At 46.8% G+C, this 16,914-nt stretch overlaps 1 protein-coding gene across 7 annotated transcripts in view; it reads right to left on the bottom strand.

Annotated features, from left to right (window-relative positions):
• Arhgap12 (Rho GTPase activating protein 12) overlaps positions 1-16,914 on the bottom strand; it is a 94,493-nt gene that overhangs the window by 68,921 nt on the left and 8,658 nt on the right. For all 7 annotated transcript variants that reach the window (XM_060380634.1, XM_060380635.1, XM_060380632.1 and 4 more), the window contains exons 2-3: positions 8,632-8,668; positions 5,748-6,504 (exon numbers count right to left, since the gene is read on the bottom strand). In XM_060380634.1, coding sequence (XP_060236617.1) covers positions 5,748-6,422 — 675 coding nt within the window. In that variant the 5' untranslated portion in view covers positions 6,423-6,504; positions 8,632-8,668. The remainder of the gene's footprint in view (positions 1-5,747; positions 6,505-8,631; positions 8,669-16,914) is intronic.

Raw genomic sequence — 16,914 nt, 5'->3', positions numbered from 1 at the left:
AGTGTAGAGGGGCCAGACTGACGGACACTGTGGCGGACTGGCGCAGAGAAACGCTTCCCCTCCAGGTGCAGTGGCGGACGAGCATGCTGGCTGCTGTTGACAGAGACTGGTGTGCCCCAAAGTCCCACCGACTCTAGACAGCCAGGGGACGTGAAGGGGTCTGCGCCCCCTCTCCCCAGCAACCTTCTCTCTCCTACCTAGGGCTGGGGGTTGGAAGGGAGGTAGAAGCCTAACACCCCAAATAAAGTCCAATTCTAAAAACAGGCGCTAGAGGCAGGCAGATGGCTGAGTTTGAGGCTAGCCTGCTCTACAATGTGAGTCCAGGAGAGTCAAGGTTACACAGAGAACCCTGTTTAGAAAAAACTAACAAGCAAACAAAAAACACAGTAACAAAAGCAAGTAACAATCAAACTTGGCTACAGTACACATGCTAGAATTACCAGACAGGGAACTAAAGATAAGGGAGGCAGAGGCAGGGGGAGCTCTGTGAGTTCAAGGCCAGCCTGGTCTACAAAGTGAGTTTTAGAACAGCCAAGGCTACATAAGAAAAGCCTGTCTCAAAAGACAGAGAGAGAGAGAGCTCCTACCAAAGAATCTAATGCAAGCAAGAAATGAAAACCCTGTAACATAAACAGAACATGATTTTGACGGTATGAGAAGGAGACCAAACATGGCTAGGGGTAGAACTGGCTTGAAGATATGCCAATACAAGGTTTCCAAACTGAAAATGAATGAGGACCAAAAAAACCTACATATAAGCATATCATATTCAAGCTATAAAAACCAAAGATGAGGGGCTGGAGAGATGGCTCAGTGGTTAAGAGCACTGTCTGCTCTTCCAATGGTCATGAGTTCAATTCCCAGCGACCACATGGTGGCTCACAACCATCTATAATGTGAACTGATTCCTTCTTCTGGCAGATGTAAATGCAGATAGAACACTCATATACATAAAATACATAAATCTTAAAAAAAAACAAAACCCAAAGATGAAAGGAAATCTTGAGAGACAACAGAGAAAAAAATCTTTATAGAGGAACAAAGACAAGAATTATTCTTCTCTCCAGAAACCAGGCTAACAAGAAAAGTTTGAAACAAAAAAGCAAACAAACCAGATTTCTGTACCTAAAACACATATCAACATGAAGCATAAATACTGTCTTCTTAGCCTTTGCCTTATTATGTATGTGTGTATCTGTGTGTGGTGTGTGCGGGTGGGCACAGGTGCTCATGGAGACAAGAGTTGTCATGGCCCTTGGAGCAGGAGTTACAGATGCTTGTGAATCACGTGACAGCGATCCCACCTGTGCAACCAACCTCCGGCCCAAAACCTCTTCTTGAACCAGTAACTCAAGGATCTCAGCCTGGCGTTCAATCCCCAGCCCTGAGGGGAAAGAGGAGCACACAGCTCTACAGCCTCAAAGACTGTGGGAGCCCTGTCAGGATCCCAGCCAGTTTACTTGTCTAAACTGACAAGATACGACTCTCAGAAAAGGACAAAGGAAGAAGACTAACACTCTACAGTTTTGAAGTGCTGCAAGACCGGAGCACTCAGACTGGCCCGTGGGTGTGAAGTGTAAGCTAGCAGGCGGCATTGAACAGCAAAACAAGCCACGGGTGTGTGAGCAAGGATTTCCCACAAGGGTGCTAAGCTACTGGATGAAGCAGCTGTCACTAAACAAACTGCACTAAGGACCAGACAGTCACCTTCGAAAGGAGACTGGAGACTGGCCGTGGTGGGCCACGCCTTTAATCCCCGCACTCAGGCAGCAGAGGCTAATCTCTGTGTTCGAGGCCAGCCTGGTCTACAAAACAAACAGCTAGGGCTACACAGAGAAACCTTGCCTTGAAGGGTTAAAATAAATAAATAAACAAATAAATAAATAGATAAATAAATAAATGGGAATTGGGTGTTTCTTTCACACTTTACATAAAAAGTAACTCAAAATGATTAAAACCTAAACTATAAAAATGTCAGGAGAAGACAAGACACAGAGTAATTCTTCATGATCTCATAATTGGCAATGGATTCTTGCATGTAACAACCACATGAGCAGCAACACTCTTCCTGGAGTGTCAGCGTGCCAGGAAATCCACAGATTCTGAAATTGCAGGCCTGTATGCCTGTGCAAACCAAGTGCTTAAAATACATCCCTGTGTACTTATGAAGATAGACATATATACATACATATACATACACATACACACACACACACACACACACACACACACACACACTAGTGCTTGTTTCTCCAAATACACCTAAAGTTGTTATGCCTTGAGCTCCTACTCTTGAAACAAAGCATGACTCACATAAAAAACTGATACCTGGAGCTCATCGAAATGAGAGCCTGGTTTTGGGAGACTCCAGCAAAGGGTAAAGGAAAGCTAACAACGGGATGAAATCCCTGCAAGCATCTACAGGACAGGTGACTCAGTATGTAGACTAGTACCAACTCCCAAATCCCAGTAGAAATGCAAAGTGGAAAGGGGTTGGGGAGACGGCTCCGCCAGTAAAGAACAGAGCACTGAACCAGCACAGGAAAAGCGTTTACAGACTGTTACTAACATGGGAAAAACACAGCAAATCTGCACTCTGAGGTAACACGCTGACTGCCCAGCCTGAGACCGCTGGAGTCTGCTCCTCTGAGCCCACACAGAAGCTCCAGAAATGGTGGCTCACACCTGTAATCCCAGCACCCTGGAGGCAGAGGCGGTGATGTGAGCTCAAAGCCAGAGGGAGTTCCAGAACAGCCAAGGCTACACAGAGACACCCTGTCTCGAAAAACCAACCAAAAAGCTAGATGCAGCAGCAGTATCTGCTATGCCAGAACACTCCTACGGCAAGCTAGCACACAGGGTAGCGGTAAGCAAGAGGCCTTGCCTCAAACACAAGGTGTAAGGCAAGCAAGGCAGCTGAGGGTGCTCTGCCTTGCATGTGGGTGCCACACATGCACACACGTGTGTGCACACTATAATAGTGTGTGTGTATATATACATATGTACACATATTAATATATGATGTTTCTAGAAAAGACTTAACAGTGAATCTGTGATGAACATAACATCGTATTTTGCAAAAGCTCACAGAAAAGTACAGAGCAAGTCTGAGATGAGTACACTTTAACAGAATAGGAAATGTTTCCACTGTACCAGCAGAAAGGTAATTGTCAACAGATTTGGTGGTGGGAGCAACAGGAGAGATAATCAGAATCATGGGGGCAAGTGTGTTTCACAGTTCTGTTAACACACCACCACGGTATTGGTTCACTAACCCTCAACTCCTGTTTACTCAGCCCCGGGGCGCGTAAACAGAAGGGGTGGCTGCCTCATCAGCAGGCTTCCCCATGCTCGCCTGCTCATCCGAGCCTTCTGGGGAAGTGTGCTGCTCCACTCACATGTGAGGAGCCTACCTCGCCACACTGAGCACCACTGCCCGCAATTCCTCATCTCAGTGTGGCCCAGGCCTGCGGCCTCAAGGGATGCCAAGCTTCCTCTGATGTGCTGACCCACAAACACAGAGAAAGGCAGGCGGGCAAACCTGGTAGTTGAATAAGTAGGAACAGACACGCAGCGGCCCTACTACACACCCACATCCCTGTGACTACTCAACACAGGTTCCGGAGTTCTCCCCTCAGGACTAAAGAGGCGGCTCAGCGGTTAAGAGCTCTAGAGGACCAGGGTTCTGTTCCCAGGACAAACACTCTGCACCCTTAGCTTCATGCAGTTATCAGGTGTGCATGCATATGGCACATGTACATACATATACATGAAATAAATGGAATACCCTTAGTTTCGGCTATAGCTCAGGGCAGTGTTTGCCTAGGACACAGGAAGGCCAGGCCTCACCCTGAGCATCACAGAATGAGTCAAACCAGCCAATTTCCCCAGTGACCACACAGCTGGCAATGCTGGCCTTGGAGGAGAATGAAAGCCAGTGCTGTTGACTACTATGCAGATGAGCTCTCTATTTCTATACCGCGCTTTTTTGTGTTTTGTTTGAAATTTACTTTCTGTTGTGAAGTATACGGCAAAGTGATCTGATAGGAGCAAAGCAAAGTATAAGTGAATCAGCAAAAAGAAGAAAAAGCAAAAGGTTTGAGTGCATTGCCATGGAGAGCTAAGAGCCTGCCAAAGAACTCTTTATAAGACTTGCAAACAGTGCTAGGCCTGGGAGGGATCAAGAGCCATGAACTTCCAGTGCAGAGAACTTAAGATGATTATAACCAGAAGACACTGGATTGCTTGTGACCATGAATATAAAATATAATTTTAGCTGCGAGACAATGATTATGGCTGGATGGAATAGAAAACACATCTTTTCCCAAGGCTTCCAGGTTCCATAAGGAACTACATAAAGCAAAATTTCAGAAAGATCTCTGTCCATATATATGTAAGTGTGTAAATACGTATACATGTAAACATATACTCGTGTTTTAAGGACAGGGTCTCACTATGTAGCTTTAGGTAGTATAGAACTTGCTATATAGACCATCCCGGCTTCAACTCAGAGATCTGCCTACCTCTGCCTCCCCAGAGCTAGGATTCAAGCCACGCACCACATCCAGCCTCAGCAAAAACTCCACATTGGACATCAGAGTTGGGGTTTCACAGTAAGACTGAAGAGCCCACAGAAGTGCTACTTTATGCCTTCACTGCAAACACTGGACGTTTCTTGACAGAATCTTCTATTTTCCTATAGCCTCCAAAAATGCTCTAAACAGAGTCACAATTTACAGAATTAGACCATACCCACAAGCAGCCTAATTACTGGCTTGACCTGGATAATTTTATCACAGGAGTTAGGAGTTTAGCTCGGCAGCGAGCACATACCTATTAAGCCCAAGACCTAGAGTTAAGTTTTCAGCACTGAGAGAGAAGAGAAGGACAGAGAGAGGGGGAAGGAGGAAGGGAGGGACAGAGAGAGAGAGAGGGAAGGGGGAAGGGAAGGACAGAGAGAGAGGGAGGGAGAGGCAGAGAGGGAGGAAGAAAGAGAGGGATAGAGAGAGAGAGGGAGGGAAGAAGGAGAGGGAGAGGGAGAGGGGGAAGGGAGGTTCTCTTCATCACAAACTAACAAAAAACAACTCAAAGGGCAACACAACTTCAAACCAAATAGTTACTTTTAAATTTAAAATTAAAAATTCACTTAAAAGTCAGAATTGCCCAAATACACAAGGTTTCAAGTTCATACATGTGCTTTTAAATGACGTCATTTGAAACATAAACCAGCAAACAAACACAATCTGAAAGGAAAGCCAGGCAGGGGAAAAGGAAAGAGCAAACCACCGAGGCATTTCTTTGTGGGCCCTCACGATCAGGGGAAATGCTTGGGACACGCGCACACGGCTGCGAGCACATTTAGTCACCGTGCACATCCTGCTCCAGCGCTGCGAGCTTTGGCCAATGACATGTCAGGGCATCTTTCCTCACACACGTTACACCTGAGCACCTGCTAGAAACAGAGCGAGGCTCGGCCACCACTAAAGACACGCTTCCCAGGGCACACCAGGAGAGCTCTGCAAGCTCACATCGGCTCCAGCCCCACAAGGCGTGTTCACTGGACACCGCACGGCACCTCTCTAGGAATGTCACAAGCTGGTTCACATTTTTTTTCTCCTGCTCTATAATTCAGAGTAGAATCCATGCATTCTGAACATATAAAGCAAAACAAGCACCTCGCAACCCGCCGGCCTTAGGGACAGTGCCATGGCTCTTGAGGCAAGCGTGCAGGCACAAGCCCCTCTTACCCGCATCTGCTCGGTGGAGCTGCTGCTGAGCTCATCTCCGGATTCCGAGTCCTGGTGTGTTCTTTCTGAGCCTTCTCCAGCGGAGTCACAGGCCTGCTCCTGGGAGAAGCCGGTCTTCTCTACATCCAAGAACTCCGGGCCAGGAAAGTGCCCAAACAGGCGTGTCCTGTTCTGGCTGGCCGATTTGGGAGAGTGCGAGTCAATGAACTTTCCGTTATTGTGGCTCAGGTCCAGGCTGAGGTTAGCAGTCTGGCCTGAGTTATAGCTGGGTCCGAAATTCTGATTGGCATCACGAATAAGACCTGTGCCTTGAGCAGAGGACACTGGCTTCCCGAAACTTGAGAGCTCAGGCATCTTGTTGACGTTTTCCGTCGGCCTCTGCAGGTGCACGCTCGGTACCGTCTTCCCGGAGCTACCCGGCAGGCCGGCCAGCGGCTTCCCCGGCGGCATCAGCGCTTTGCGAGCCACCTCCCTGACGTACTGTGCCGGCACGTAAAAGGCTTTGGAGCTCTCATCCGCCCGGACCTGCCACCAGTCGTCATTGGTCTTCTTCACCAGCACGTACCGCTCGCCCTGCCTGATGACAACCTTCCTGTCCTTCGCTTCGTACTCATAGTCATACTCCACCTCGATGTACGCTTGGCCGGCAGCGATCTTCCCGCTCCTCTCCGCCATTTTCCCTCAGTGGCGCCCCCTCTCCAGACAGGTGCCGCGCCTCATTGTGCCGGGGCCTGGCTGCACTGGCACAACCCTTCCACTTAAACGGAGAAAGGAGAGAGTAAAATTAACAGGTCTAGATTTGATGTTCACAGACACTAAACATACCATTTAAAGAGCACAACCCTCAACTCTAAGCCCCATAAACAAGCATGTCTAATAACGCACACATCACCCTCCGTTTAAGACACCCTCGTTCTAAGTGTTCCATTACCCATGGTCCACCAGGCCGCACTGTATAAATGGCCACAGACGGCATAGTCAAGTCTTCACCTCAGACTCCTAAAAACATCCTCCCTAAAAGCAATGGTCTTCGCGGGTGGAAAGCTAAGACGAGGCTGCTGTAGCTTGACTGAAAACAGCCCGACGGGCAGGCAGGGAGTGGTATCATTTGAGAGGGTTGGGGCATGCGGCCTCTTTGGAATAGGTGTGGCCTTATTAAAGGAAGTGTGTCACTGGGTAGGCTCTGAGGTTTCGGGAGCGCAGGCCAGGCCCAGGGGTTCAGTTTCTGCTGATCTGGACGTAGACCTCTCAGCCACCTTCCCAGCACCCCGTCTGCCTGCGTGCTAACACGCTTCCCGCCGCGAAGACGATGAGCTCAAGCTCAATTAAATGTTTTCTTTTATAAGCACCGCCGTGGTCACGGCGTCTTCTCACAGCCAAGGAGCCCTAAGACAGCCATGTCTGTTAAGAGTCGGTATCTCTTTGTTTCAGCGCACGTGTGTGTTCTGGCGTCTGCATGTCGTGTGTCTGAGCTCACCTGTGGCTTGCACCCTGCATAGCTATCTCAAGGTATCCGTCTCTCTCTGTTACTGTCCAAGACAGCTCACTGGACCCAGGGGTTTGGCTAGTCTGGAATCCACCTGTTTGAGCATTCTCTGTGCACACCTCCATGTGCTGGGGTTACAGGCAGGCTGTCGCAGCAGAAGCCTTACCTATGGCTAGAGGCCTGAACTCTGGTCCTCCACTGTGGAGCTTTGCCAGGTCAGCCTTCTCCCCCCTCCAGCTGTGTCCCCTCCCATGTCTTTAAAGAGGAAGGCTACAGATTTAGAACACAGCGAGGGAGTGGGGGAGCAGGGACAGAGGCCACGTGCTGCAGCACGAAGGAAGGACTGGAGTCGGTTCCCCGCAGCTAATCAACCAAGCGTGCTTGCAGAAACCTGTACTCCAGCACTTGGAAGAGGGCAGCCGAAAGATGAGAAGTTTAAGTTCACCCTGCCAGGTCCCAAAGACACCAGGCCAAGGCTCACTCAGTACCTGTGGCTCCTCTCGGCACACCCTCCCAACTTCCCTAAGGCTCTCCAGCCCAGGGGCTGGCGTAGCCCTGGTTCCTACATAAATCTGAGTTTTGGGCCACGGGCTCCCTTGGTTCTTCTCTGCTCTTGGTCAGCTTGTCCTCTCTTCTCTTCCTCTCTCTCCTCTCACAGCATGGTCCAGTCTCGACCTTCCAGATGTCTCTGGCTGAGCTCCCCCTCAGGTCTACAATAAAGTCCTTCCCTCAACCGTACCTAGAGGCGCTCATATCCTCATTTCACTCACATCCCAGGGTACATACAAGTCTGTCCTCGGCCTGGGCTATGAGAGACCCTGACTCGGGGGCAAGGGACAAAGAAGGAAGGGAGAGAAGGAAACAGAGGAGTCAGACAGGAGACAAGGGCTTCCCAGCAGCCGTCAGAACCTAAGATTAGCCAAGGCAGGATCTTCTTACGGTGGGCAGAGGACAAACACTGGCAACACTAACCCTGACACTTCTGGGCAAGGTTCTCATCACATAGCCCAGGCCGACCTCACTGACACCTGCCTGCCTCGAGCACAGAGATTAAGGCCGCTGTTTAAGGCCACCCACCTGCAGTGCAGCATGGGTCTCCCTGACCCAGCGCGTAAATATCCTGAAGCTTTTGGAGCACTAACGTGGCACAGGTGGAAAACGACACGCAGGGTCCCGTGTGACGGGTCAGTGTGAACACAGATGCAGGTGTTGAGTGTACATGGTGGGTAGAAACAACTGTGCCCCCGAGCCTACCATCTTGAAGATAAAGCAGTAGGCTGAGGTGGTAATAAATTCATTATCAACACAATTTCAGTAACTGCAATTCATTTCTGAACACGCTCCTCAAGTTAATACACACAATTACACTGTTTCAAAAACAGAAAACATTAAACTTACCTTGGAAAGCTGCGAACATCTGGTGTTTCATTTAAACCTATAAAATTAAATAAAAAATTTTATTATCTCTAGCCGAGATTCCTTAAGAGGCTAATCATTTAACACTGCAGAATTCTGGAAGCAGAATGTTTGTGACAGTGACATGGACCACGGAGTGACTTTTCAGGGCCAGCCTCTAACAAAACCACCTGGGGCCATCGAGAGCACGTATGCCATCTCAACAGCCCTTATTCTTACTCTGATACACAGGAAGATTTTTTTCATTTTTGGATAATATGATAAACAAATTTGAGAAAATGTTTCTTTACGCTTATAGTATTGAGAATGATGACACATGTTTACCGCTGTTAGGAATCCTGACACATTTTCCCTACAGATTACTCACTCTACAAAAACAGAAACAGACATTGCAATGCTTTTCTTTTTTCCAGAGAAAGGATCTCTCTGTGTGGCCACCACACCACTGCACCCAGCTGCAATGCTTCTTTACAAGGTTTTCAGTCAAATGGTGGGACAGAGGATACCAAGAGGAGACACACCTATGGCCAGACAGTCATCTATGCTTCCTACCAAAGGACAGCTCAGCCGGGCACATCGGCACGCCCCTTAATCCCAGCACTGGGGAGGCAGACACAGGGGATTTTGAGGCCAGCCTGGTCTATACACAGTGAGTTCCATACAGTGAGTTCCAGGACAGCCAGAGCTATACAGTAAGACCCTGTCTCAAAAAAAAAAAAAAAAAAAAAAAGCATATTTCACTTCACACATTTACTAGAGAACAAGGAATCCAGAAAGCGAGACATTCCATTAGTTCCATTAGACGACAGAACTAAACTCTTCAGGTCATGAAAATAAAAAAAAGGGAAGAAATTCCTCAAGATTAGACATTTTTATAAGCAAAACTGGTTGGTCAGAAGTACCTAAAATTTACCACATCCAAAAACTATGTCCTAACTACACCCCCACATCCTGACGGCAGAGAGAGCGCCCACCTCTCCAGCTGTTCCGCCTCTGCTCCTATGCATGAGGGCAGCGGTCACCCTCACTGAAGAGTCAAAGTCTTCACAAGGTTTCAAAGTCCATCCTGAGCGTGCAGACACGCCCAGCAAGGAAGAGCATTCACTGCTCCTCCAGCATTCCCAACTTCAGAAGAGCACACACACACACTGCGTGGCTCACCATCTAGACCGCCAAGGGATCCAATCCAATGCCCCCTTCTGGCTTCTATGGACACACACACACACACACACACACACACACACACACGCATAAAAAAAAACCCAGTTCATACTGAATCAGTCCTGTGCAGTGCAAACACCAGATGCAGACAATAAGTATATCACAGTGTCACAGTGTCCTAACATCCTAGAGTGGCACATTCCTCACGTCTGTAGTAATACTGACATACATACACACCTATCATGCTGCGGTAATAAAAGACATAATATAAACTCTTGTGCAGGGCACCATACCAGGTGATAATAAATGACTATTACCGCGTGTTTCACACTGTATTCCCGGTATTCTGGAAGCCACCATCTCATACACAGTTTTCTATTTTTTTTAAAGGTTTATTTATTTGTTTTATGCATATGAGCACAGAAGACGGCATCAGACCCCAGTATAGACTGGTGAGCCACCATGTGGTTGCTGGGAAATGAACTCAGGACCTCTGGAAGAGCAGACAGCGCTCTTAACCACTGAGCCACCTCTCCAACCCCAGTTTTCTATTTTTAACAGGTTCTACAACAGTGTGCCATGCCACGCTGGCAGAGCTACCACACATCTTGTGTTTACTGCATCATTCCTGCAACAAGAGACCACGGAAAGTGACCGTCCCGGTCTGTGTAAACACACTGACACTCTAACAATAAGGAAACCAGCCAAAAACCATTAGAATTCTCACAATTCTACTGGTACATGAAGCATAACTATACTTTATCCTTTAACTTGGGTTTTTCCTTTTCCCAGGGAAGTATAGAATAAAAATGAACAAGAAGACTCCTGGAAATGAAGAGCAGACGCTACACATAAACTATTAGTTAGTGAAAGCAAGGTAAGAGGTGGAAACGAAACTGGAAAGCCCTAAGATAATCGTTAAAGTGAGAAATGTCTAGAAACATACAAAGCAGACTTATACACTACAAACAAGTCTAAGAAAGAAAACTTGGGTAAAATTAAGTCTTATTATAAAGTATACAATGAGAGAGATGAAGACAGATCTAAATGGAAATCATAGACAACTGTGTGAATCATTTATTCTATTTTGTTTAAGAACAAGCTATATTAAAATGAAGGCTTACTTTGATTTGGATTTGTTTCTTCCTCCTCTCCTTAGATTAGGTCGAAGGATGTTTACTCTGATAACTTCCCATAGGATTCTATTCCTTAACTAGAGAACTCACTCACCAGAACGCTCCTGAAGTGGAGTCTAGTCCCTGCTTCTCACCACAGGCCTCTACCAAGCTCACCCTCAACACCGACTAAGCGCCCAGTCGCCAGAACATTCAGCTGCCCTGTCTACTGCTCAAGAGGCCCCTTGCTTCTCTCAGCATTTTAAATGTCCACATGAGGCCCTCAGGCCTCTGGCCAAGTCCTCTTCCTCTGCTGCTGCAATCACGTCCTCTTTATGTGTCAGCACACACATACACCTTTGGTATGATGGGCCTAACACTTGTGCGGAGACCCAAGACAGCCTCAGGTATTCTCAGGCGCCTCCATCTTGCTACTTTGTTTTGTTTTGAGTCAGTCTCACTGAGCAGCTCGGACTGTCTTGGAACTGCTATGCAGCCCAGGCTGGCCTTGAACTCTAGAGAGTTCAAACCCTCCTCCCTTTGCCTCCGATAAAAGCTGGGAAGGCCCACACCAGGCTTTGTTTTCTTTTTGGAGACAGGAGCTCTCCGGGGCCTGGAATGCAGCACTTAGTCTAGGATGGCTGACCAGCAGGCCAGAAGGGTACACCTCAGTCCCATCTCCCCAGGCTGGCTTGCAAGCGTACCCCATGAGGCCTGGCTGTTTATGTGGGTGCTGGGAACCAAACAGGTTTCCCATCTGAGTCCTGGATGAGCCCCGCCACACCTACTCGTGCTCTAGCCTGCTCACACTCCGCACTCAACCAGGCTACTTTATCATCTGATAACCTCTTTTCCCATCTGTTAATTTTTTTAATTGTCTCTCTCATGTAAACTCCTAAGAAGCCTACCACAGATTACACAGCCCGGCAAATGTTACCTTCCTCCCCCAGGACATCTGTTCTAACCAACTACATCTCACTAGATACATGCAAAACAAAGTAAATAAGAAATAAAAGCTTAAGAAAAGCAAAAACTTGAGTAAACACATCCATAATTAAGAGGTCTGTAATTGAAGACTCGCCTAGATATGCACAACACATTCTGAAGCTCTAGTGCTCAGACCGGTAACATGCCAATGTGCCTCAAGCATGTAAATATTAAGTCATCTAAAAACATCACAGCTGAATCACTAATTCTTGGCACTATGTTCTGCACAGTTTTTAAAATAATAATGAGGCTACAACTGAGTAGTCAACATTTCTCTAACATGCGTGAGGCCCCAAAACAAAAAACTAAGAAGCTATCTGGAGTTGGGGAATTAGTGGAGGTGGTGGGGATAAGAAAGAGGAGACAAGTGTGACCAGAATATACTCCATGCGTGTACAAAACTGTCAAAAAGTCAGTCAATTTTTAATTTCTTAAAACAAAAAAACAACAAATGGAGATGTAACTTAGTTGGTAGAACGCTTACTTGCCTAGAATGTACCGCAGCACCACAAAATGAGAAAAGACTAAAAAAACAATCCCTAAACAAGTACCTAATAAATAAGATATAGTTTAACGAGCATGACGACAAAATCCACAAAGGTACCAGCAGAAAAGAGTGTTCCACCAAGCAGTTTTCTGTTGCACATTTTTAATCATTAGCCAAGTTTTTCTTAATGAATAATCCTGGCTTTCTGAGCATGGACAGATACACAATAAAAACACTTCTATGAATTGAAACAGGCATCGTAAAGAAGTAAAGGCAAATGCCATGAGCCACTCTGGCCGTGGAAAAAAAAAGAAAAGAGAAAAAATAGAACACAGGAAATAAGTTGATAGCTGTAAAGTGGTAAAGGAGGCAGCAGAGCAGACCCAGAAGGAAATGCAACAGCAAGACCGAAACAAAACGAGGAATCAGCAAAAGAAGTATTTGGGGAAATGAGCATATTTTAATAAAAAGGAAATGTGTCAACCAAGTCTTTAATCCCAGCACTCAAGAAACAGAGGCAGGAGTATGTCTGAGTTCGAGGCCAGCCTGGCCAGCCTGGTCTTCGCGATAAATTTTCATGATATATGAGACACTGTCTCAAAAAAAGGAGGAAAAAGTTAATTAAAACTGTAAAAGAGAAAATTTGTGGGGGGCAACTGGAGACCCATGTGCCGTGAAAGACAGAAACCAGGGTCATCTCAGTGACTTTTCCTTGGCTGTAGTTCATGGCTAGAGCTGTGTCATAATCAGGGTGTCCAGGACGTGCCAGGCTTAGTTCACATGTGCTGGAGGGAACATCCAACACACACTGGAATACAAGCTGGGATTTAGCATGTGACAAGTTCATACTCCACGAGGGAGAAAAAATGGACCTCACTAACATTAAAAGCCTGTTCAAAGGCGCTGAAGAAGCAGCCGCAATCCTGTTCTTATTCAGCTCCATCCACAACGGCCAGGGGGAGCAGCCAACCCGCTTCCACCAACACCAATGACAAACACATGTTGTCTAACCATAAAGTAGCTCCCCATAAAAATGGTGGCATTCCGTCCTTTCTGACAACATGAACTGGAACTCACAAGACATATGTTAAATTAGCCAGAAATAAAAAAAAAAAAAAGATGAGTCCTACATGACCTCACTTACATGAACTGAGAGAGGAACAGCAGTCAGCAGAGCTTGGGGGGCCAGGAGAGCAGGGTGGGGAGAGCTGGGTGCGGAAGCTGTTGAGCAGCAGTTAGCAGAGCTTGGGGGCCGGGAGAGCAGGCTGGGGAGAGCAGGGCGGGGAGAGCTGCTGGAGCAGCAGGCCTCAGCCCTCCTGACGCTGCTGGCCCAAGCACGGATCTCTGCATTGCCACCTCACTCCTGTAATCGTGCTGCTGTGGTGCCCTGTAAGGTAAACAGCTGATTTGCAGCCCCACAGGAGCCGTGACCCACAGGTTGAAAATCACTGTTGTGGACCCACGTGGTGAAGGCGAGCCCACCTCGGACGGCAGGCACGCAGCGTAATAACACTTTTTAAAAATAACAGTTGGTTGGTGAAGCAGAGCGGTCGGGGCTGCTGCGAGCTGGTGGGGAAGTGTAGCTGGGGACAGTGTGGCAGCCCCTCCAAAAATAACGTCACAATTACCGCCACCCAACAGTGCCCCTCCGGACACACGCCCAAAAGAACTGAAAGCACTAACTCAGGTGTCCGCACACCCATGCTCACAGCAGCACGATTCACAATCGCCGGAAGTGCATGTAAACCAAAACCCACTAGAGAAGAGCAGGTGCAGCACATTCACAGCGGATGAGCGCTCGGTCCCAGTGTGGAAGAGAGCCCGAGTCAGTGAGGCGTCACTCTGCAGACGCGGGCTGAGGAGCCAACCAAGGCTGCTCCTCCTCGCATGCTCTGCATCCAAATCACACCACAGCCTCCTCTGGGGTCTCCTGATTTCCCAGTTCACACTGTCATCGTGATCAAAGTCACGGGGAGCAGTGGCCACGACTTCTGGCCTGTGTATCCTGATAACGAGGACTGATAACGAGGACTGTGACCCCGTGGGAGGCCAGGCCTTCTGGCAACTGCTCTTCCATGTCCTTTACCCACAGTCCTCTGCCAGTGTTTTGGGTGTACATGTGGTGGTTGGTTTTGGTTGAAAAATGTAAAGTTGTTGCTATTTAGACAATACACTTCCAAATAACTCCCTCAAAGAAGAAATCAGACAGAAAGTCTGAACTGAGCTCAACTGTGCACAAAGTGAAAACAGTACCCAACACTTACACTATTTAATGCTACTACAAAAGAAACATGTTAAATCTCTACTAAACGACACTGAGAAACTAGTGAAAGCTAATGGAATGCAAAATCAACTGAGGGATTCGATAAAGAGCACAGCAAAAATCAACAACAGGAAGTGGAAAACAGAAGAAATCAGAAAACCAGCTCTGGTTCTTAGAAGCAGTAAACTAGTATCTTGAAATCTTGAAATCACACTTTTCAAGAACAGAACCAAAAAAGATCTTAGGCATACACTTACTGCTCCTAAGACACCTGGAGGAAAATAAAAGAATTATTATAAACTTTATACCAGTATGTTTGATAACTACGATAAAACTAGGTTTTTTTGTTGAAAATATATTTATTTATGTACATGAGAGCTTTATCTGCATGTACATGTGCATGACAGAACAGAGCATCAGATCCCATTATAGATGGTTGTGAGCCACCATGTGGTTGCTGGGAATTGAACTCAGGACCTCTGGAAGACCAGCTGGTGCTCTTAACCACTGAGCCATCTCTCCAGCCCCAAAAACAAAAGTCTTAAAAAACAAAAGATACCACAACTTACTCTGGAAGAGACAGATCCTGAACAATCTTGAACGTCCACAACAAACTGAGCAATTATTTAAGGACTAGCCCCAGGCTGTCAAGACTGCCCAGCTGGTGATGCGCTTGTCACTTGTTGCCCAAGCATACAATCTGACCTCAGTAAAATTCCCAGAACCCATTTAGAAAACAACACAAGGGTGCACACTTACAATCCGAGAGCTGGGGCCAGGAGGCCAGCCAGCCTACCCTAATCCTGTGATCCAGGCCAGAGAAACTGTCTCAAACAAACCAAAACTTGGGACCTCTGGCCTCCACACACATGCACACACACACAAGCACACATACATGACATACACAATGTGAGTATTAAAAACTGACCACAGAAGAACTCCTGGCTGAAATGGTTCCACTGGTGAATTTACTCAAAATGAAAAGAAAAATCACATTTCTACAAAAAAATTCATGAAAGATCAATGTGAAAAATAAAAAAAACTCATTCTATGAAGTTAGCATTATACTTTCAGCAACATAAAACACACTGAAACAGAAAAAAAAAATGACAGTGCTGCCCACTATCATCCAAGAATACAGATATAAAAATTGCTAATCCAACTGTAGCAAACTGGATCCCCCATCATCGCATGTAGCCCAGGCTAGCCTGGAACTCCCTCTGCCTGCTGACCTCAAACTCTTGATCTTCCTGACCCCACCTTCCAAATCCAGTCACTCAGACACGTACCATCACGCTTACCTTCTAACAACATTTCCCAATTATAACCTATGAGTCCAAGTACAGTACAAAGTTGAACACCTAAAAATCAATCAATTCGGGCTGGAGAAAAGGCTCAGAAGAGGAGGAGCAAGGCACCAGCTTGTTCTTTCAGAGAACCCCAGTTTAAGTCCCAGCACCACCCACACAGTGGCTGAGGACCACTTAACTCCATTTCCAGGGGATCCCAAGGCTGCCTTCTAGCCTCCTTAGGCACTGGGCACACAAATGGTATCCAGACCTACATGCAAGCAAGACATCCACACACATTTAATAAAATAATAAAAAGCTTAAAATACAATCCATTTAATCAAAAATTCAGTTTAAAAAATAGGCAAGAGATGGCTCAGCAGTTCAGAACACTTCAACTCTTGCAGAGGACCCACACTTAGTGTCCAGGACCCATGTCGGGCAGCTCACAATTACATCACCTCAGCTCCAGGGACTCCAATGCACAGGCCTCCAAAGGCATCTACACTCATGTGCACACAGAGACATAAAACTAAACATTAATCTTAAAATAAAAACAGCCAGATTTTAACAGGTGCCTTACCAAAGATATACAGATACAAAATAAACACACCAAAAGATCCATACCACATGCCATCAAGGAAACACACATTAAAATTAACATACTTATTAGAGCAGCAATGTCCAGACAGGAGGGAGTCTCAGGAACGTCCCTTCACTGTTGGTGGAATGTGAAATGATACAGTGACAATGAAGACACTCTGGCAGTTTCCTTCAAAACTAGACACGCATACTTTCTGCCACGGCAATTGTGCTCCTGAGTTTTTATGTTGTTGGTTTTGTTGTTGTGTTGCTCAAGACAGGGTCTCTCTGTGTAGCCCTGGCTGTCCTAGAACTCCCTCTGTACAACCAGGCTGGCTTCAAACTCAGAGACCCACCTGCCTCTGCCTCCTGAGTGTGGGG

The sequence above is a fragment of the Meriones unguiculatus genome, chromosome 3, assembly GCF_030254825.1.
Source record: "Meriones unguiculatus strain TT.TT164.6M chromosome 3, Bangor_MerUng_6.1, whole genome shotgun sequence".
NCBI classification, from domain to species: domain Eukaryota; kingdom Metazoa; phylum Chordata; class Mammalia; order Rodentia; family Muridae; genus Meriones; species Meriones unguiculatus.
This window is presented reverse-complemented; position numbering and strand designations above follow the sequence as displayed.